Source organism: Camellia sinensis, chromosome 10, assembly GCF_055761805.1.
Source record: "Camellia sinensis isolate YWXY chromosome 10, ASM5576180v1, whole genome shotgun sequence".
Classification (NCBI taxonomy): Eukaryota; Viridiplantae; Streptophyta; class Magnoliopsida; order Ericales; family Theaceae; genus Camellia; species Camellia sinensis.
In genome coordinates, this window is record NC_138970.1 from 92,159,314 (window position 1) to 92,174,865 (window position 15,552).

The following is a 15,552-nucleotide window of genomic DNA, read 5'->3' on the forward strand; positions in this document are numbered from 1 at the left end:
AAACCGAGGAGGGGTCAGACAGAGATCACGAGAGAGAGACTTCACAACCACAGACCAGAGATGGAGGCTTCGCAAGATAGAGAGAGAGGCTTCGCGACCACGAATAGGAGTCTGGAGAGAGAGAGAAGTTGCGATTCTAATGGTGACGAACCAGACGAACTAGAGAGGGCTGATAGGAACTAGAGAAGTCGTGACTCAGGGTTGATGATGGTCACAAACCAAAAGAACCAAAGATAGGTCAAGATAGATGACCCCTCGACTAGCGAAGACGAACCACGATGGTGAAAATTGAAGCACCTAGGGTTTCGAATTGAGCTCTAATACCATATAAGTTTCTGAATATTTCTGTGAGCGAAGACGAACCACGATGGTGAAAATTGAAGCACCTAGGGTTTCGAATTGAGCTCTAATACCATATAAGTTTCTGAATATTTCTGTGTATTCCAAATTGTATTTGTTTACAAAGAGTTCATCAATTTATAGAGCCCTAAATCAATGACTGAAAAAGGAAATAAAACAATCTTGCCTAATACGTACCATATATACACACAATGCCATATATACACAATATATTCTCACATCATTAACCTGCAAATTATATTGAGCAAACAATTGGACAACAACATTATTGCCCTGTTCTTCTAATGATGACCAAAACAATTTGCCAATTCTCAGTTACAAAATTCAGTGGTGATTATATAGCCAATCAAATTCCTTGCCCATTTTACCAGAGGAAATAAAAATCCCAAACAATTTACAAACTTCCTAATCCCATCATAACTGTCTAATCATGTAATGAAGTTAATATAGTGTAGAGTTGCCAAGCCAATATTAATAAGGAATAGCAGATCCTATTGACTGCATAGAACAGCAGTGGAAATAAATGGATGCCTGTTTGGTTTGTATTACCATTTTTTTTTTCTTTTTGGAATTTTTCAAAAAAAAATAAAATAAAAAGAAGATAAAACGTTCAGAAACTTCCATTGTTTTCAATTTTGTGTGAAAATCAGCTTTAAAAAATTCAAAAATAACTTTTTGGTGTTTTTTAAAAAGTGGGGGTTGTCAGAAAATTCCCACCATTTCGATGAAAATCCTGTATTACATAAGCTCAGAAATATAGAACTAGACTTGTGAGTAGGTGCTATACACTTGTACTAATATACTTGAAACATTAAAATGGACATGAAACAATGAGGAAAACATTCAACATCAGATATTTAACAATGAAGGAGACTACTCTTTTTGCCCAAGAACCAACAGCTGCCCCGGCTTGTTAAACACATTGAAATACATGGAGAACATATATTAATATTTTATGCATGTGTTATTGGATTTAATTCTGAGACAAAATGCAGGCTTTTATGCATGACTAAAGGTCGAAGGAAATTATGAAATCCAGTAATAATGTGTAGGTTCAAATAATAATTACCACTGTATTCTTAGCATGTGAAGCCAAGAAGTGCCCTCTGCACTACCATGAATTATTTGCCTTCAGGAGGCTATGACCTCATTTGTAGACTCTGCACTTTCTTCACCTAGCACTTGGTATTGTGCATCGAGATTTCCATCTACGAGAGCTTGTGCAGGAATGGGATCCTTCTCACTGTTAAACAAAGCCAAAAGAAGGGTAAGTAACAAGTGAGGTACAAATCTTTCTAACACATTTTAACATGTCAAAACAATCAAAATGCCATTTTGGCTCAAATTGTAGTCATTTTCATGAAGTAATTCGAATCAGCGGTAGGAAAGATGTTAAGCCACAGCCAGTGGCGGAGCCAGAAAATTAATTTAGAGAGGGCACTTACTAATTATAATAATTTTTACAAAAATATTTCACGTAAATTTTTTACAATTGATTTCAGGAAACATCAAGAAAAAAATTATTTGTAACTAGTGTATCATGGACAATATAAAAAAAAATATGGATATAAGCCTTAAAATAAATTATGTAATGATAAATTATTTTTTGATACAAAATTTGATTAAAAATTCAATATAATGATAATACCACGTCATCACTGGTATGTAACATCACCCACTAATGGTAAATAAACGCATAAATAATGAACCTCACATGTCAAATGTAACTAACAATCTAATAAATTTCATATCTTTATAGGGAGATTACTTATATTTGCATATCATTAATAATGACATCGTCGTTACATTCAAAAAATTTCATAACTAATATGGTTTATTTATAATAATCTCTTCATTTTCAATCAAAACAACCGTTATTGTTTTCATAATTTTTAAAATCTCATTGACATTTCACTCTAATAATATTTTTGTAATTTTTTATTTAATTTTTTTTTTATGTTTGCAAAAAAAAAAAATTTCCCAAAATCTAGGGGGGGCACGTGACCCCCTGGTCACATGCTGCCTCCGCCCCTGGCCACAGCCCATCCTTTGTTGACAATACTAGTCTTGACGAGCCTACAAGATGCAATGCCTTCATTACTACATATAATCCAACGAACCATGACCAACCTTCACACTCCCATCCCTGTAAACTATGTTATTTGGACTTTGAAATTTATACCCGTTTTGGACACTTGACATTCAGATAGGCGTATAAGTTGTCTCCAACATATCTAGTTGGACACGTACTAAACAAAGTATGTATGTAACCGAGTTTGTTATATAACTATGCACAAGGCTACCCTTCTATGCATAAAATATTCTTAGTTTGTAAATACCATTTTACCCTAAAAGAAATAAAATAGCAAGTATCTAAGAAATATAAAATTGAGCCATGTCCAACCACTACAATTGCAAATGACAGAACATACGTTTTTGAATATATAACGAGTCCAACTACTTCAATTGAAAATGATAGATAGTACAACCAGTCAACCTGCAGTTGGAGATAACATAAGGTCAGCTTTGTTATGGAAGATACTGATAACAAAGGAACAGCAAGTGCCAGCCAACTATTGTTCTACAATTACATAGTGAAGTGGTCGACTTGTAGCTAATGATAGAAGAGAACCTGCTGGTGGTAGAAAAAGATACGAATGACAACTGCCCACATGTCAGACGTTAGAATGGAGAGGTTGAACATCGTTGCACCACTCATCTGTTTGCAATTTACACTCCAATTAGAGAGAGTTGATCCTTCCAATAGAACAATTTCAATATAAGGAGTAATATGATTCACTGCTTTCTATGGTGGATAAGGTCCTGTACCCATATACTGTAGACTCATTCTCATTTTGTTCCTGACCTTTTAATTGTCTCAGTCACCCCCTTGACTTTGAATCAAGTTATAATTGAGCTCAGTTATATAATGTTGTTTAAGAAATTGATAAAAAGACTAAAGTGAGATTTTGATAAAAGTATAAAGGTGATAAGGACTAAAATAAGATTTTGATAAAAGCACAGGAGTGCTAAGTGTAATAAATATTATCACGTAGTTGTTTTCTGGTTAATTTCAAATTAGCGTTATATAAATTGGCCCAATTGTGTTTGGAGGGTTGATTGAGACAATTAAAAAGTCAGGTAGTGGGATTCAAGGTAAAGTATATGGTTGTAAAGTTAAATTTACCCTCTTGGGAATGATCAATTAATGCACAAGTTAGAAGATCATAATGGGCACTGAATGATCAGAATTTTACATTAATTGAGGCGTTTGCTAGACCAAAACAACCAAGGAAATTCATTTCATACTCTACTCTTTCAATCAGAAAAAGCCATATGCAGCAAAACTTCAACTAATTTTTCCCAAGTGGAGTGAATTGAATTGAACTCTTGCATGAATTCAACTGAAAAGAAATGAATTTTCATCTATATGAAAGCCATTTATCTATAATGGTAAATGAAAGAGCAACTGACCTTTAGAACAAAAGGAACAAAGCTATAGAACATAAAGAATGACAGCCCATAGCCCGCGAAAACTGATATCTGAAAACAAAATAAAGTTACACTTAAAATATATCATGCTGACTGAACACATTTAAAGTCCATTTAGGAAACCGAAAATGTGTAAAATAATGTATATATTAAAAAAATCTTTGGAGAGTAGAAAAGGGAGGAATAGTGAATGGATAGTTTATAGTCTTTTCTCTTTCTCCTTTCTTTCCAATTTTTGAAAGAAATCAGACCTCCTATATCACAGCCGGTAATTTCACTAATATAATAAATTAGTACACATCGAGACTCCAGTCATTACCTTGTTAATGCTATTCAATTCCACTATCCAATGCTTACATAGTTTTAAATGCACAATCATATAATCTATTTCTCTGAATTCAATCAGTTTAGTTCATTATGTCATCCATTAAGGTCGGCCACAGATCTTTAACTTTTTTTTCACATGAATACCAGGAATAATTTATGTATTTTGGAGTTAGGTAGCAACCATTACTGTGAGAAATTACACGTTATTGGGTCCGTAATTATTACAAATAATAATGCATAATAAACCCTAAAGCCTGTGGTTTTGAACAGATCAAAAAAATTATTCCTAGTTCTAATCAGGGTACAAAATACCATGGTTCTCGTCAACTGTAACAGAAATTTTTCCTAAACTATTCTACAATTAAGATTACATTTGTTTTTCTTGTTTGTCCACAGTTATAGAAGCGGGTAATTATTCAATAATCCGTAGCATTGTGATTGGTGGAGAGAGTGGGTAGGTAGGTATTGTGTTGGGTGATTGGGAAATATGAGGTGACATTGATGATTGATTAAGGAGTACAGACACGTAATATTCCGGAAATAATGAATAATTTCCCGGTAGAAGCTGCCGGCAGCATTTATTCTAATAAGACAGTGCAAACATGACAACTAGCCCGATAATTACATTCTAAATGGCATCGTTTTTAATTACATTAAAATTAGAATGCCTAAAACACCATGTAAAGAATAAAGATATGTAATTATGAGGATTCTGTCCAGATGAAAGTCCAATTACTATATAAAAATCTCACAGGTCTACACAGAACTACACAAACTATGCTTGTTTAAATGAGCCAGTAGCCAGAGGTAAATGCACTAAGGGTCCGTTTGGCAAGCAAGATTGGGGCTAAAATAGTCACAAAAGACAAAATAGGCTATTTTAGCCATAATAAACAAAACATCACATCCAACCCATAATCATTACACTCTTCTCTCACAAAAAAAGTCAAAAAAGCCAAAAAGCTCTTCCCAAACCAAGCTTTTTAGCCCAGGCTAAAATAGCCAAAAAAGCCAAAAAGCCAACCCACTTCCCAAACGGAGGCTAAATGGAAGTACTAAAAAATTCATTACTCACAATTTCTGCAGACCACTTCACCGATTTCGGGCTTTTCCTCTCCAGTATAGCTCTAAGTGAAGGTTATGGGATGGGAGCAACATTATTCTTCAAGTCACACTATAAAAAATTAAGGTTTTAAATACCAAAATTTAAGAACAAAATTATTTTTTAAGGATCAAATATTTTTGTTGCGAAAAGTGTAGTAATTATATTTTTAGCAACGAAAATTGGACATTAGTGATGAATTATTATTTTTTTAGGATCAAATTTTTTGTCTCAAAAATTAAACTATTTTGAGACCAAATTATTTTGTCCCTAAAAGTCTATTTATTAGTAACATTGTCAAAATTTTGTCGCTAAAAGTCTTATTTTTTACTTTTTGGGGCGACATTTAGCGACTATCCTTACAACGATAGAAATTGGTCCCTAAATGTCTTTTGTAATAAAATTTTCACTTTTAGAGAAAAAAAAAATTTAATCTCTAAAACTCTCATATGTTATAATGTCATTGGAAAGTAAACCTAAAGGATAATTTACATGTCTTTCAAGAAAAAATAAACATAACAATAGACGTTTTTCCTTAAGCAATCGCAATTCCATCTCTCTAATTGTATTTTCTAATGAAAAGGATACACCTCACAAACAGTCACTAGTGTTCCGAAGACACCAATCATTGAAATTACTTCAACAAGATCTTTCTTCTTAACACAAAACTCCTAGTAAATAAACTTTCTGTGACATAAATATTCTGTTTCTATGCCTCTGAAGTAAATATATATGCAAAATCTTTTTATGAGGGTGAGCTTTAGCATCACCACTGCTTCACCAGAGTAGAGAACTTAAAGCGTCTAGAGACGGGTAAGTATAGGTTTATTGCCTCCATATACCAATACACCTTGGTATGCCAGTGGGAAAATAAAAATCACACGTGTATCAGCTGGTTTGCGATATATATTCATAGCAGATTCACCAACCAATTCACAACTGATATGGCCAGCTCACAGCTAATACAGTCAATTTGGCAGTTGGAATTAAAGCTCTTTTTTGTGATCGATGATTTTAAAAATTCACGACCACATCACCCAATTTCCAATACCCTGTTACACCTGTCTCCTGATATCACTATTTAAAACCTTGAGAGAGAGAGAGAGAGAGAGAGAGAGAGTAATTTAACAAATTCAAACAAATTCACTAACCTCACCAACATTGCTCATTGCATAGAAAAGTGTAGCTGCAATGACAAGTAGATCACCCAGAAGCGGTTTTGAACCACCTAAAAGACATAATTTTGAAATGTCAAAATTAAGCACAAATTGTTAGTTCAAGGGAACATGTACTTCTTGTGTTTCTGTTTGGGCTTGATTATTATAGTTTCACAATCATGCCAAGAAAATCAAAGAGAACAGATGTTGAAGGTGGAAAAGAAAATGTCACCTCCACCACCCACCCCAGCGTCAGAGAGAAGCACTAAACAAAGGCCTGTCACACATATGGCAGCACCAAAGAGCTGCCAAAGGGAATATCTTGTGGCCATGATGAACCCAGTAAGGACTATGACCCATGGTATTGTCCAACAATCCAACAATGTCACACTTGTAATTGATGAGTACTCGTATGCTTTATTAACTGCAGATCAAATACTATCAAGAACAGTTCAGTATAACAAATTTAGGATATATGAATTTCCTGCTTGTGTTCGTGTTTTCCATGCAAGGGGTTGGACAATGAAACAAAAAATCCCCATATTTTCAGAAAAATCTTAATAATCCCGTCCTCTTTTTTCTTTTTTCTTTGGGGGACCTAATATTCATCTCTTTTAATTTAATGAATTGACAAGTTTCCATGAACAATGCCACATCTACAAGACATGCCACAATCTAAACAAATGCTCTAAGTAGATCTTATTACTAGAGACCTCAGACTCGACAGAATCAACTAGACCAATGAAATATGTGCTTAACACAAGCATTTGTGAAGTTCCCTCTCATGTGACTCCAACCCGTGATGTGCCTCATTGCACTTGCTGACCTGGTTTGCTCACCTAAATTGAGGCGATTCATTGAGTCAGATCAGGTTCGAGTCCTGAGCTCCTTTGGGAATTGATCACTGGTCATGACCTAGAAGTCTGTTGCCCCCAAGCACGAAGGGATGGGCCATCTTAGCTGAAACAAATGTACTAATTTTGCAAACTAGCCAAAATGAACTCATCTAAATTGTTTTTCCCCTTTTCTTCATATATGCATCTCTTTCTCCATTCTTCAGACTACAAATATTATTGCTGACTATTATCATTTCCTTTGGTTTCAGACTTTTCTTGACAAAATTTAAGAATAGATAGAATGCTCTTACACATAGCAAGCATCAGGCCAGATGCATTCTCATGTTTCCATAATGTCATTTTGCAGAAACATCAAACAAAATATCAACATGGTTAGTTTGTTTCTAGTTTTGTAGATGCTCAAAGCTAAAATAGGGGTATGTGTGCAAGGGTATGTGTGTCTGTGGGCAAGAAACAAGAGAGAGAGCGCTCAATTATCATGATACTTACAAAGGTAATTGCCTTGGACATCAATAAAGCTTAAGAGTACATACCAATACCATGGAACCTGCAAAACCCACCAAACAAATTTCATATATATATGTATATATATTTTTTGAAAACATCCAATTTTTTAGGGGAAAACTACCAATAAATCCCATAAGTTGATCTTATGATCCACTTGGTCTCAAGTTTTATTCTAATGTTCCGTTTGGTCCTGTCTTGCGTGAAAGGACATATTAATGTTTCCGTTGTTGGTGGATGGAAATGGTTGTGTTGTTGGCGCGTGGGGCAATGCGGGGTGTAAGGTGTGGGAAGTTGATTGAGTTGTGCCACGTGACACATAATGGCGTGTCACAAAATAGCAAAGCGTACTAAGGGGTTTTATAATTGTAATAGAGATTTTGGTGGTGCCACATGTTACACATTCGGGTTACCCACATGACCGAAATACAACCCGTTTTACACATCCACATGCCCACATGTATAAAATGCTAACCCGATTCGTATTTCCCACAATCATGAAATGGTGACCCGATTTGTATTGCAACAATCCCAAACCCCCCTGTGATATTTGGCAGAAACCCTAATATAGCGATTTCGTATATTTGTAGATTTCGATTGACCGTATATTCTGTTGCGTGATTTGGGGGAGGGAGGAGCGATATTGAAGATTGATTGCAGTGTTACGTTGATTTAAGATTTGTGTGACATTGTAGGGCGTTCAACATTTTGAGACCCTAGTCTCACTCTTCTGTGTTTGTTGGTTTGTCAGACGTCTGCAATGGCCGAAAAGGGTATGTCACCTAATATTGTTTTTGAATTCCTTGTGTGGTAATGTCTTACTTTGGTATTTGTTGTCTTCGTTCCGATTACCGGTGTGGTCGTTTGTTTTTATGTTCAATCGTGCAGTTTTTGGGGTGTGTGTTTTGTTTTAGGGGTATTTACGATGTGGATGTCGTGTTGGGGTGTGTGGGTGTTGGGCGTGTGGTCTTGGGTGTGTGGTGGGATAGTGTGGTTGTGGGTTTTGTTTTTATGCGTAGTTTGTTTGCTTTGGGATAGTGTGTAGTGTATGTTGGCTTTGAAGGGCGTCGGTTTGTGGGTTTGTTTTTTTGATGATGTGTGTTTTGTTTTGGATGGTTGTGTGGCTGACAGTTGTGGTCAATGTTATATATTGTAGAACAACAGTTGAGACCACAGGAAAATGTATACTTTTTTAATGATTTGTTCTGCATATGTATGGGTGGGGTCTTCAAGTTTTTTTGGTGCTGCATAGAGTAAATGGGATATGTTGTGTTTCTGGTACGCAGGTGTGGATTGTGTGACCTTGTAATTTTTATTTGCGGTTTTGGAATTAGGTTTGGGTAGTTGGTTGGTTTTGTGTTGTTGTTACTATGTGTCTGAGTTGGTATGGGGAGTTTTGTTTTGTATCGGGGTTGTATGAGGTGGGGTGGTTGTTGTGTGGATACGGGTTTGTGTGTTTGTTATGGATGGTGTTGTGTCAGACAGTTGTGGGTCAAAATAGTAGCGTAAATTGACGAACATAAGTTGGGACAACATAGAAGGGAAGCCATTATTTTGATGTCTTTTGTGTACTTGGTACAATGTGTTGGCGTGGGGAAGTGTACGTAGAAGCCACCAACAGCACCAAGTATACAACGTACGAGTATTATGTGCAGATGGATGTGTTGTTTTTTGGCTAAAGGGGAAGATGAGTTTCGAATGTGTGTAACGAAACAGTGTACGTGAGGGTGTTGGGTTAACTGGACAGTGTTTGAATGTGTTACATAGGGTGTGGTAAGTTGTGATGAGTTTGCGTTTTTGTTGGTATTGTTGTTAGGTGTTGGATGTGGTTGTGTGAGTTAGTGTGTTGTTGAGTCTGAATGGTTCGTGTTCCACAGGTCACATAAAATGGAGGGTGTTATGGTTTTTTGTGTGTTTATTTTTAGTTATGAGTTTTGTGTGTGGTTGTGGGGCATGTATGTGATATGAGTGTCACGCTAACTATGTCTGTGGTTTTGTCTCGCAAATGGTGATAGGGTAAGGAGTCCGTGGAAACGTTCACGTGAACGTAAAGGTGTTAAGGGGCCAACTGGTTCAAATGCGAACAACCTTGGAGTGAAAATGCAGGGACAAATTCTATTTAAGCAAGCTAAAATAAGAAAGGGTGAAAATGCGTGGTCTGTGGGTAAAATTGTAACAGTGGGCCAACCTAAACACCACACGAGAATGAACTTCCGTTCAAACATTGCAGGGATAGTAAAGCTTGTGAGTTTGGCAAACCTGCAGGAGGGACACTTGAATTAGTTGAAAAGAACACCATTCTAGGTTATGATAGAGGCGATACACATCAACAAGTTGAACCATAACGAATTCAGAAAGTGTGATGAGTTAATATGTAAAATTATAAGGGCATACAATGAGCGGGATAATGCATTTAGCATTGGAGGTTCAATGGTGAAACTTGGTAGCAGTGACATTAGGTTAATCTTCGGATTACAATGTGGGAAAAGGTGCATGGACTTGTCACCTAGACAAAGACCAGCGTCGGACTTCATTCAACGTAGGTGTTCTAAAACTTCACGCATAACATCAAAACTAGTGAAGACGTTATTTTTAGAGGCTGTTAGTGGTCATACCAAACAAGATGAGGAAGACGCTGCGAAGCTATTAGCGCTGTACATTTGTGGGAAGCTTTTTTTCGCCAACTCTGGGGAGACAATAAGTTGGTCATTTGTTCAGTACTTGAACAATCTGAATACCGTACGGATGTATGACTGGACAAGCGCAATATTGGCAACATTGATGGGGTCAGTCAAGGATTTTCACAGAACGCCGGGGAAGGTGACTGATTACGTGGTTGCGTTGTTGGTAAGTGTGTGACGGAATTCATTGTTGTTATTGTCTTGTATGCGTGGTTGGGTTTTTTTGTAAGTTTAATTGGATTATTGAATTTTGTGATGTGTGTGTCACGGTATTGGTTGTGTGAACATTCTACAATAGTGGAGCCTGAAACCGAAAACATGTTTCCAAGGTTTCTTAAGTGGGGCATTGGAACACTGCTGACTAAAGCGCAAGGGATAGATTTTGCTAGTTCTGTCACGTTTCAGGTATGCACGATGTTGGTTCTCAATCTGGTTGTTGTGGAAGTTTGTCAGTTATAGTCTAATAATGACCTTTGTAATTTGAAAATGTCATTGTGTTTGTGATGTAAACAGGTGAAGACTGATCGTCTGAGATCTCTTGAGCATGAACGGGAAATAATGGGATTAGATGTCGAAGCGGTTGATAGAGATGTGGCCGACATTGTTGACATTGGCGCAAACAATGTTGGTGGTGATGATGATTTTATTGACTAAGTTAATGTAATGAAAGAGACAGTTGATGTTGGAACGCGGGATGGGAGGGTTGAGGCACGTGGGAACAACAAAATTGGCAAGAGTCATGCGGGTAATGTACGTGATCATTCAGTGGGTGTGTTCGGCGCTGGGATGGATATACATTGTGAATCGATTAGTGCACATGAAAATTACAGGCAGGTAGATTCTAAACTAGAAGAAGCGTTAACTGCAATCACAACACTTCAGCTGCAGAACAAAAACAATGACAATATGATATCACTTCTTGAAGAAGAGATTACTAAGTTGAAGAGTAGGAGTGACTTGCAGGCTGTGAACATAGTTGGCGGTTTTGGGTGTGTTTTGAAGATGAAAGATGAGGAGCTTGAAAAGTTGAGGAAGGAAAATGGGGAAATGCAGAAAAAAATTTCATTATTAGAAGACCAACTGGAGGACCGTGACGTGCATGTTGTCACGCAAGCATTCCGTGACGCTGGAGATAAGGCAGTTGTTGGTGGATGTGGCACGGGGTGTAGTGGGTATGGTGGGTCTTTTTTATACGATGTATCACCGTTACGTGTAGTCAACAATTGTGCATGGGATGCAGGCAATGAATCGAATGAGGTGGAGGTGCATGATCCAATGGATGTCCAGTAGTGTGATGCGGAAGTAGAAGTGTGGCCATATGTGGGTGAAGGAGTACCGCGGTTGGGCGTGCAAAATTCGTTGGTACGTAACATTAAAGGCAAAGTGAGGAAGGAACGGAAGTTGGCAGACTATGAGTACCTGTTGTTGGGGGTGCATAATAGAAGGATGGGATCAGAAAGTGATAATGTTGGAGGAGAGAAGGACTGTGTGAGTGGTAATGCCGTTATAGATGTGGATGCAGTTGAGGTAGCAGGAAAAAAATGGTCTGGATTTTATATCAACAACCAGTTAGGGGTGTGGAAGATGATGACATTTGAAAAGAAGACGAAGATCAAACAAGCATATGATCGTAACGACGATGAGTAAGTTTTTTTTTTTTTTCCCTTTATTATGTTGTTGTGTGTACATCACCGTTTTGTATGGATTTTAAACAATTTGTTTGTAGGGCTATTGTGTGGGCAGACGATTCGACCGACGTGACGGTGGACTTTACAGATTTGAAGGGACTAGTTAAACAAAGTAGTGTACGGGGCAATGTACGTTTAAATTTCTCTTAAATGAGTTATATTTAGCGTTTGTTAGTTGTAGAGTATGAATGTAGCAAATTGTGGTAGCATGCGAGGTGGTGGTTTTTTTGGGTTTTTTTCTTTTTATGAGGCGCAGTTGTTTTGTGCAACACAGATGATTGATGCATATACAGAGCTGTTGAAAACTGAGCAGTTGAAGCTATTTGGAAATGATGATTAGGCAGACAAATCATATTTTTTCAGTAATGTTTGCCTGGTGAGTTGGTGTGGATGAGTGGTAAGTGATTATGTTGTGGTTATTTATAACGTGGAGTGGTTGTTGTATGTGTGCAGGATATGGTAAGAAGTGCAGATGTGGGAGGCGTGGATAAGTTTGTGCGGAAGAATATTTCTACCGGTACCATATGTCGGTTCATTCATTTCCCAATGTGCCATAATGGACATTGGACACTTGTCGTATACGATACTGAGAGCAGTGAGTAGAAGCATTACAATTCGATGCGGCAGCGTATGGAGAGGGTAGACGTGCATTACACGGAAGCGCTTTTATTGGTAAGTTGTAAGTAATGCTTGTTGATGTGTGGCTGGGATTTATGTGTTCATGCTTGTATGTGTTTTGTATGTGTGGCAGAAGGAACGGGTGACAAACGTCATAAAATAGTCGCTGATTAAGTTGGGAATGGATGTTCTTAGCATCGAGGGTGGTTTCGACCATGTGCTGGAGGCTGTGAGTAGGTGCCCACAGCAAAAAGCAGACTCGTAAGTGTGGTAGTTATGAATGTGGTGACCTATTGTGTAGGTGAGTAGTTTTGTGAACTTCGCACAGTTTAGTGATTTAACGTAAATGTTGTTCAATGAAGGCTTGACTGTGGGATAATTGTGTGTGCTATAATGCGACAGTACGTGCACCATTGCGATGTGGAACGGACACTACAAGGTTCTAACTATAGCGTGTTGCGTGCAAATATGGTGAAGCCTTTCGTCAATGATCCGGTGCGGGGGTTGATATAGTATATATGTCTGTTGGTGCTTTATTTGGCTGATGTCATTATCATTAAATTAAAAATTTGTGCCAAATGTTCATATGACAAATTTTTGTTAGGAAGGTTTTTATTCCCGTGTAGTTATTTAGTTTTGAAACATATATTTAGTAGCGTACAAACGGTAGTTTTGGTTGTTGGTTTTTGCAGTTGTTGCACGTCAGTTTTTTTTGGTGTTGACATACATTCGTTGTGCAGTACTTATCACAAGTTTTGAATGAAATAAGTTTTTGGTTGGACAAATAATTTTGTGTGTTTTTTGCTATGTATGTATGTTGACGGTCATTGTTATGTGCATGAGACTTAGGAAAAATATCGACGAATGTAGCCAAGTTTCTTTGGAAACGTAGCGAAATTAGTACGTGAAGTTTGATTGTGTTGAGTGGTGCGTTATTGTGTGACTGCTTTTAGGTGGCTTAAGTCATGTATGTGGTGATCTTGTATCTTTGATGGTATAATATGAAAACGACAGGGTATTATTGGGCGGGTTGGCATGTCGGTTTTGTTGGGTGCGCGTTTATTTGTTGACTTTAGGTGTGGTGATTGTGTTAATGCATGGTGGGCAATCTGTGGGAGACCATGGGTTTGGACAGTGTTTGTGTGGATTTTTACGTGCATGTCTGTAATGTTTGATGGGTTGTTTATTTGTACATGGTACATGTGAGACGGACTCGTAGGAAACAAATGTTGTATATCTGAGTGGTGTAAGGCCTGTTTTGAAAAAGATGTTGGAAGTGTTATGGTTATGTAATGTGGTTTGAATTGTGAATGTGCCATAATGTTGCGAATCAATTAGACGTCAACTTGTAAAACGAAGAAAAAGGATAATAATAAGGTTTATGCGTTGCATGTTACGTATCTTAAAATAACAATAGAAAATGTTGTCAAAGCTGAAAACATGGTGAAAACATCAAAAGTTTCACGGGTCATGGTGTGTGGCAAATCGGATTATTCTGATTAAAACATAATGACTATAAAAATGTTGTATTTGAAATATATGTGGCTGCATATAATGCTAAATTGGTTCTTTGCACGTCTTCCTGTTGTGGTTCCCCAAACGTTGGCAACGGCTGCATCGAATTTGTTGAACTTCTTCCCCCCTTGAAAGCATTCGTTTTTTTTTGGGCCTTCCCGTGGTCGTTTGACAGCTGGTGGTTGTATGATGAAATCTTCAATGCCAAATGGTGGTTTCTCAACAGTGGGTATGGGGTTTATGTTGCAAGTGTAAGAATACCCGTACTCCGACACATGGTAATACGGATCGACTAAATCATAAAGGTCAAGTCCGCTGTTGCGAATAGCAAAAACAGCATGAGCACAAGGGAACCCTTTGATTTGCCACTTGAAACATGAGCATGTACGCCTTCCCACATCAACCATTACTGATGGGAAAGAGTGGACCTCAAAAATCTCATTATTGGACTGACTTAGAAGCCATGATCTGCCTTTGTTGTATGCTTTAACTAACCGATCTTCCATCTTCGGGCAAACAACACCAGGCCATGATTGTGCCTTGAGTCGGCGTTTGGACATCTGTCGCATAATCTTGGTCCGAATACTGTCAACCAATTGAGTAATTGGGAGGTGGCGTGCTTCCCGTATCCATGAGTTGAATGACTTGACGGCATTGGAACTCATTTCACCATAATGCGCACCGCTGGTGGGATATATACAGTGACTTTGTTAGACAGAAATATACATGGTGATATTGCGATCATGACACAATACAAATTTGGTAAAATTAAAAGTAGTGATTGTGTACCAGAAATACGCATTTGCCCAGTACTGTAGCGGTAAATCTTTTAAGAAAGCTGGCCACCTTGGGACCAGCCTTCATGAACTCCTCCAATTTTTGGTTGAATGCAGCAACTGTTGGTGCATACGCACAAGATAGGAATTTCGACAACAAACACGCGCGGTATGAACTATTGACGTAGCGTAATTTGTCTTGCAAGTTACGTTGCAAATATTCTAAGCAAAATGCGTGATGTGCTGTGGGAAATATGACTGGGATTGATTCCAGCAGGCCTGTGTGTCGGTCGGATAAAAATGTTAGTGTTCTTTGGCTATTTACAACGTTTGCGAGGTGTCCCAAAAACCAAGCCCAATTTGTTGTGTTTTCGGAGTCAACGATCGCTATGGCTAAAGGGAATAGACCTGGATGCAATTAATTTGTCAAAAGGTCAGTCGAGTATTTTCTTGTAGAATACTATGTACATTAATA

The 15,552-nt window shown here is 37.6% G+C and overlaps 2 protein-coding genes across 2 annotated transcripts; both read right to left on the reverse strand.

The window, feature by feature from the left end:
• Positions 1 to 1,138: 1,138 nt before the first annotated feature.
• Positions 1,139 to 10,142, reverse strand: LOC114276746 (uncharacterized). Its single transcript, XM_082890244.1, has 8 exons — positions 10,059 to 10,142; positions 7,785 to 7,842; positions 6,671 to 6,862; positions 6,433 to 6,509; positions 3,835 to 3,903; positions 2,993 to 3,079; positions 2,793 to 2,857; positions 1,139 to 1,603 (listed from the first exon to the last, which is right to left on the reverse strand). Exons 1-8 carry the CDS (start codon positions 10,140 to 10,142, stop codon positions 1,492 to 1,494), a joined length of 744 nt encoding a protein of 247 aa, XP_082746370.1. The 3' UTR covers positions 1,139 to 1,491.
• A 4,143-nt stretch (positions 10,143 to 14,285) lies between these two features.
• Positions 14,286 to 14,966, reverse strand: LOC145800550 (uncharacterized). The gene has a single exon (XM_082890245.1). The coding sequence runs from the start codon at positions 14,964 to 14,966 to the stop codon at positions 14,286 to 14,288; it is 681 nt and encodes a 226-aa protein (XP_082746371.1).
• Positions 14,967 to 15,552: the final 586 nt, after the last annotated feature.

Excerpts from the sequence above, each read along its gene's own strand:
- LOC145800550 (XM_082890245.1), bottom strand. The coding sequence starts at position 14,966 with ATGAGTTCCAATGCCGTCAAGTCATTCAACTCATGGATACGGGAAGCA.
- LOC114276746 (XM_082890244.1), bottom strand. The coding sequence starts at position 10,142 with ATGGTTCAACTTGTTGATGTGTATCGCCTCTATCATAACCTAGAATGG. Across the intron at positions 7,843-10,058 it reads TTCAAGTGTCCCTCCTGCAG|GTTCCATGGTATTGGTATGT; the intron begins GTTTGCCAAACT and ends TGGGTTTTGCAG. Across the intron at positions 3,080-3,834 it reads TTGTTCCTTTTGTTCTAAAG|ATGAGTGGTGCAACGATGTT; the intron begins GTCAGTTGCTCT and ends AATTGCAAACAG.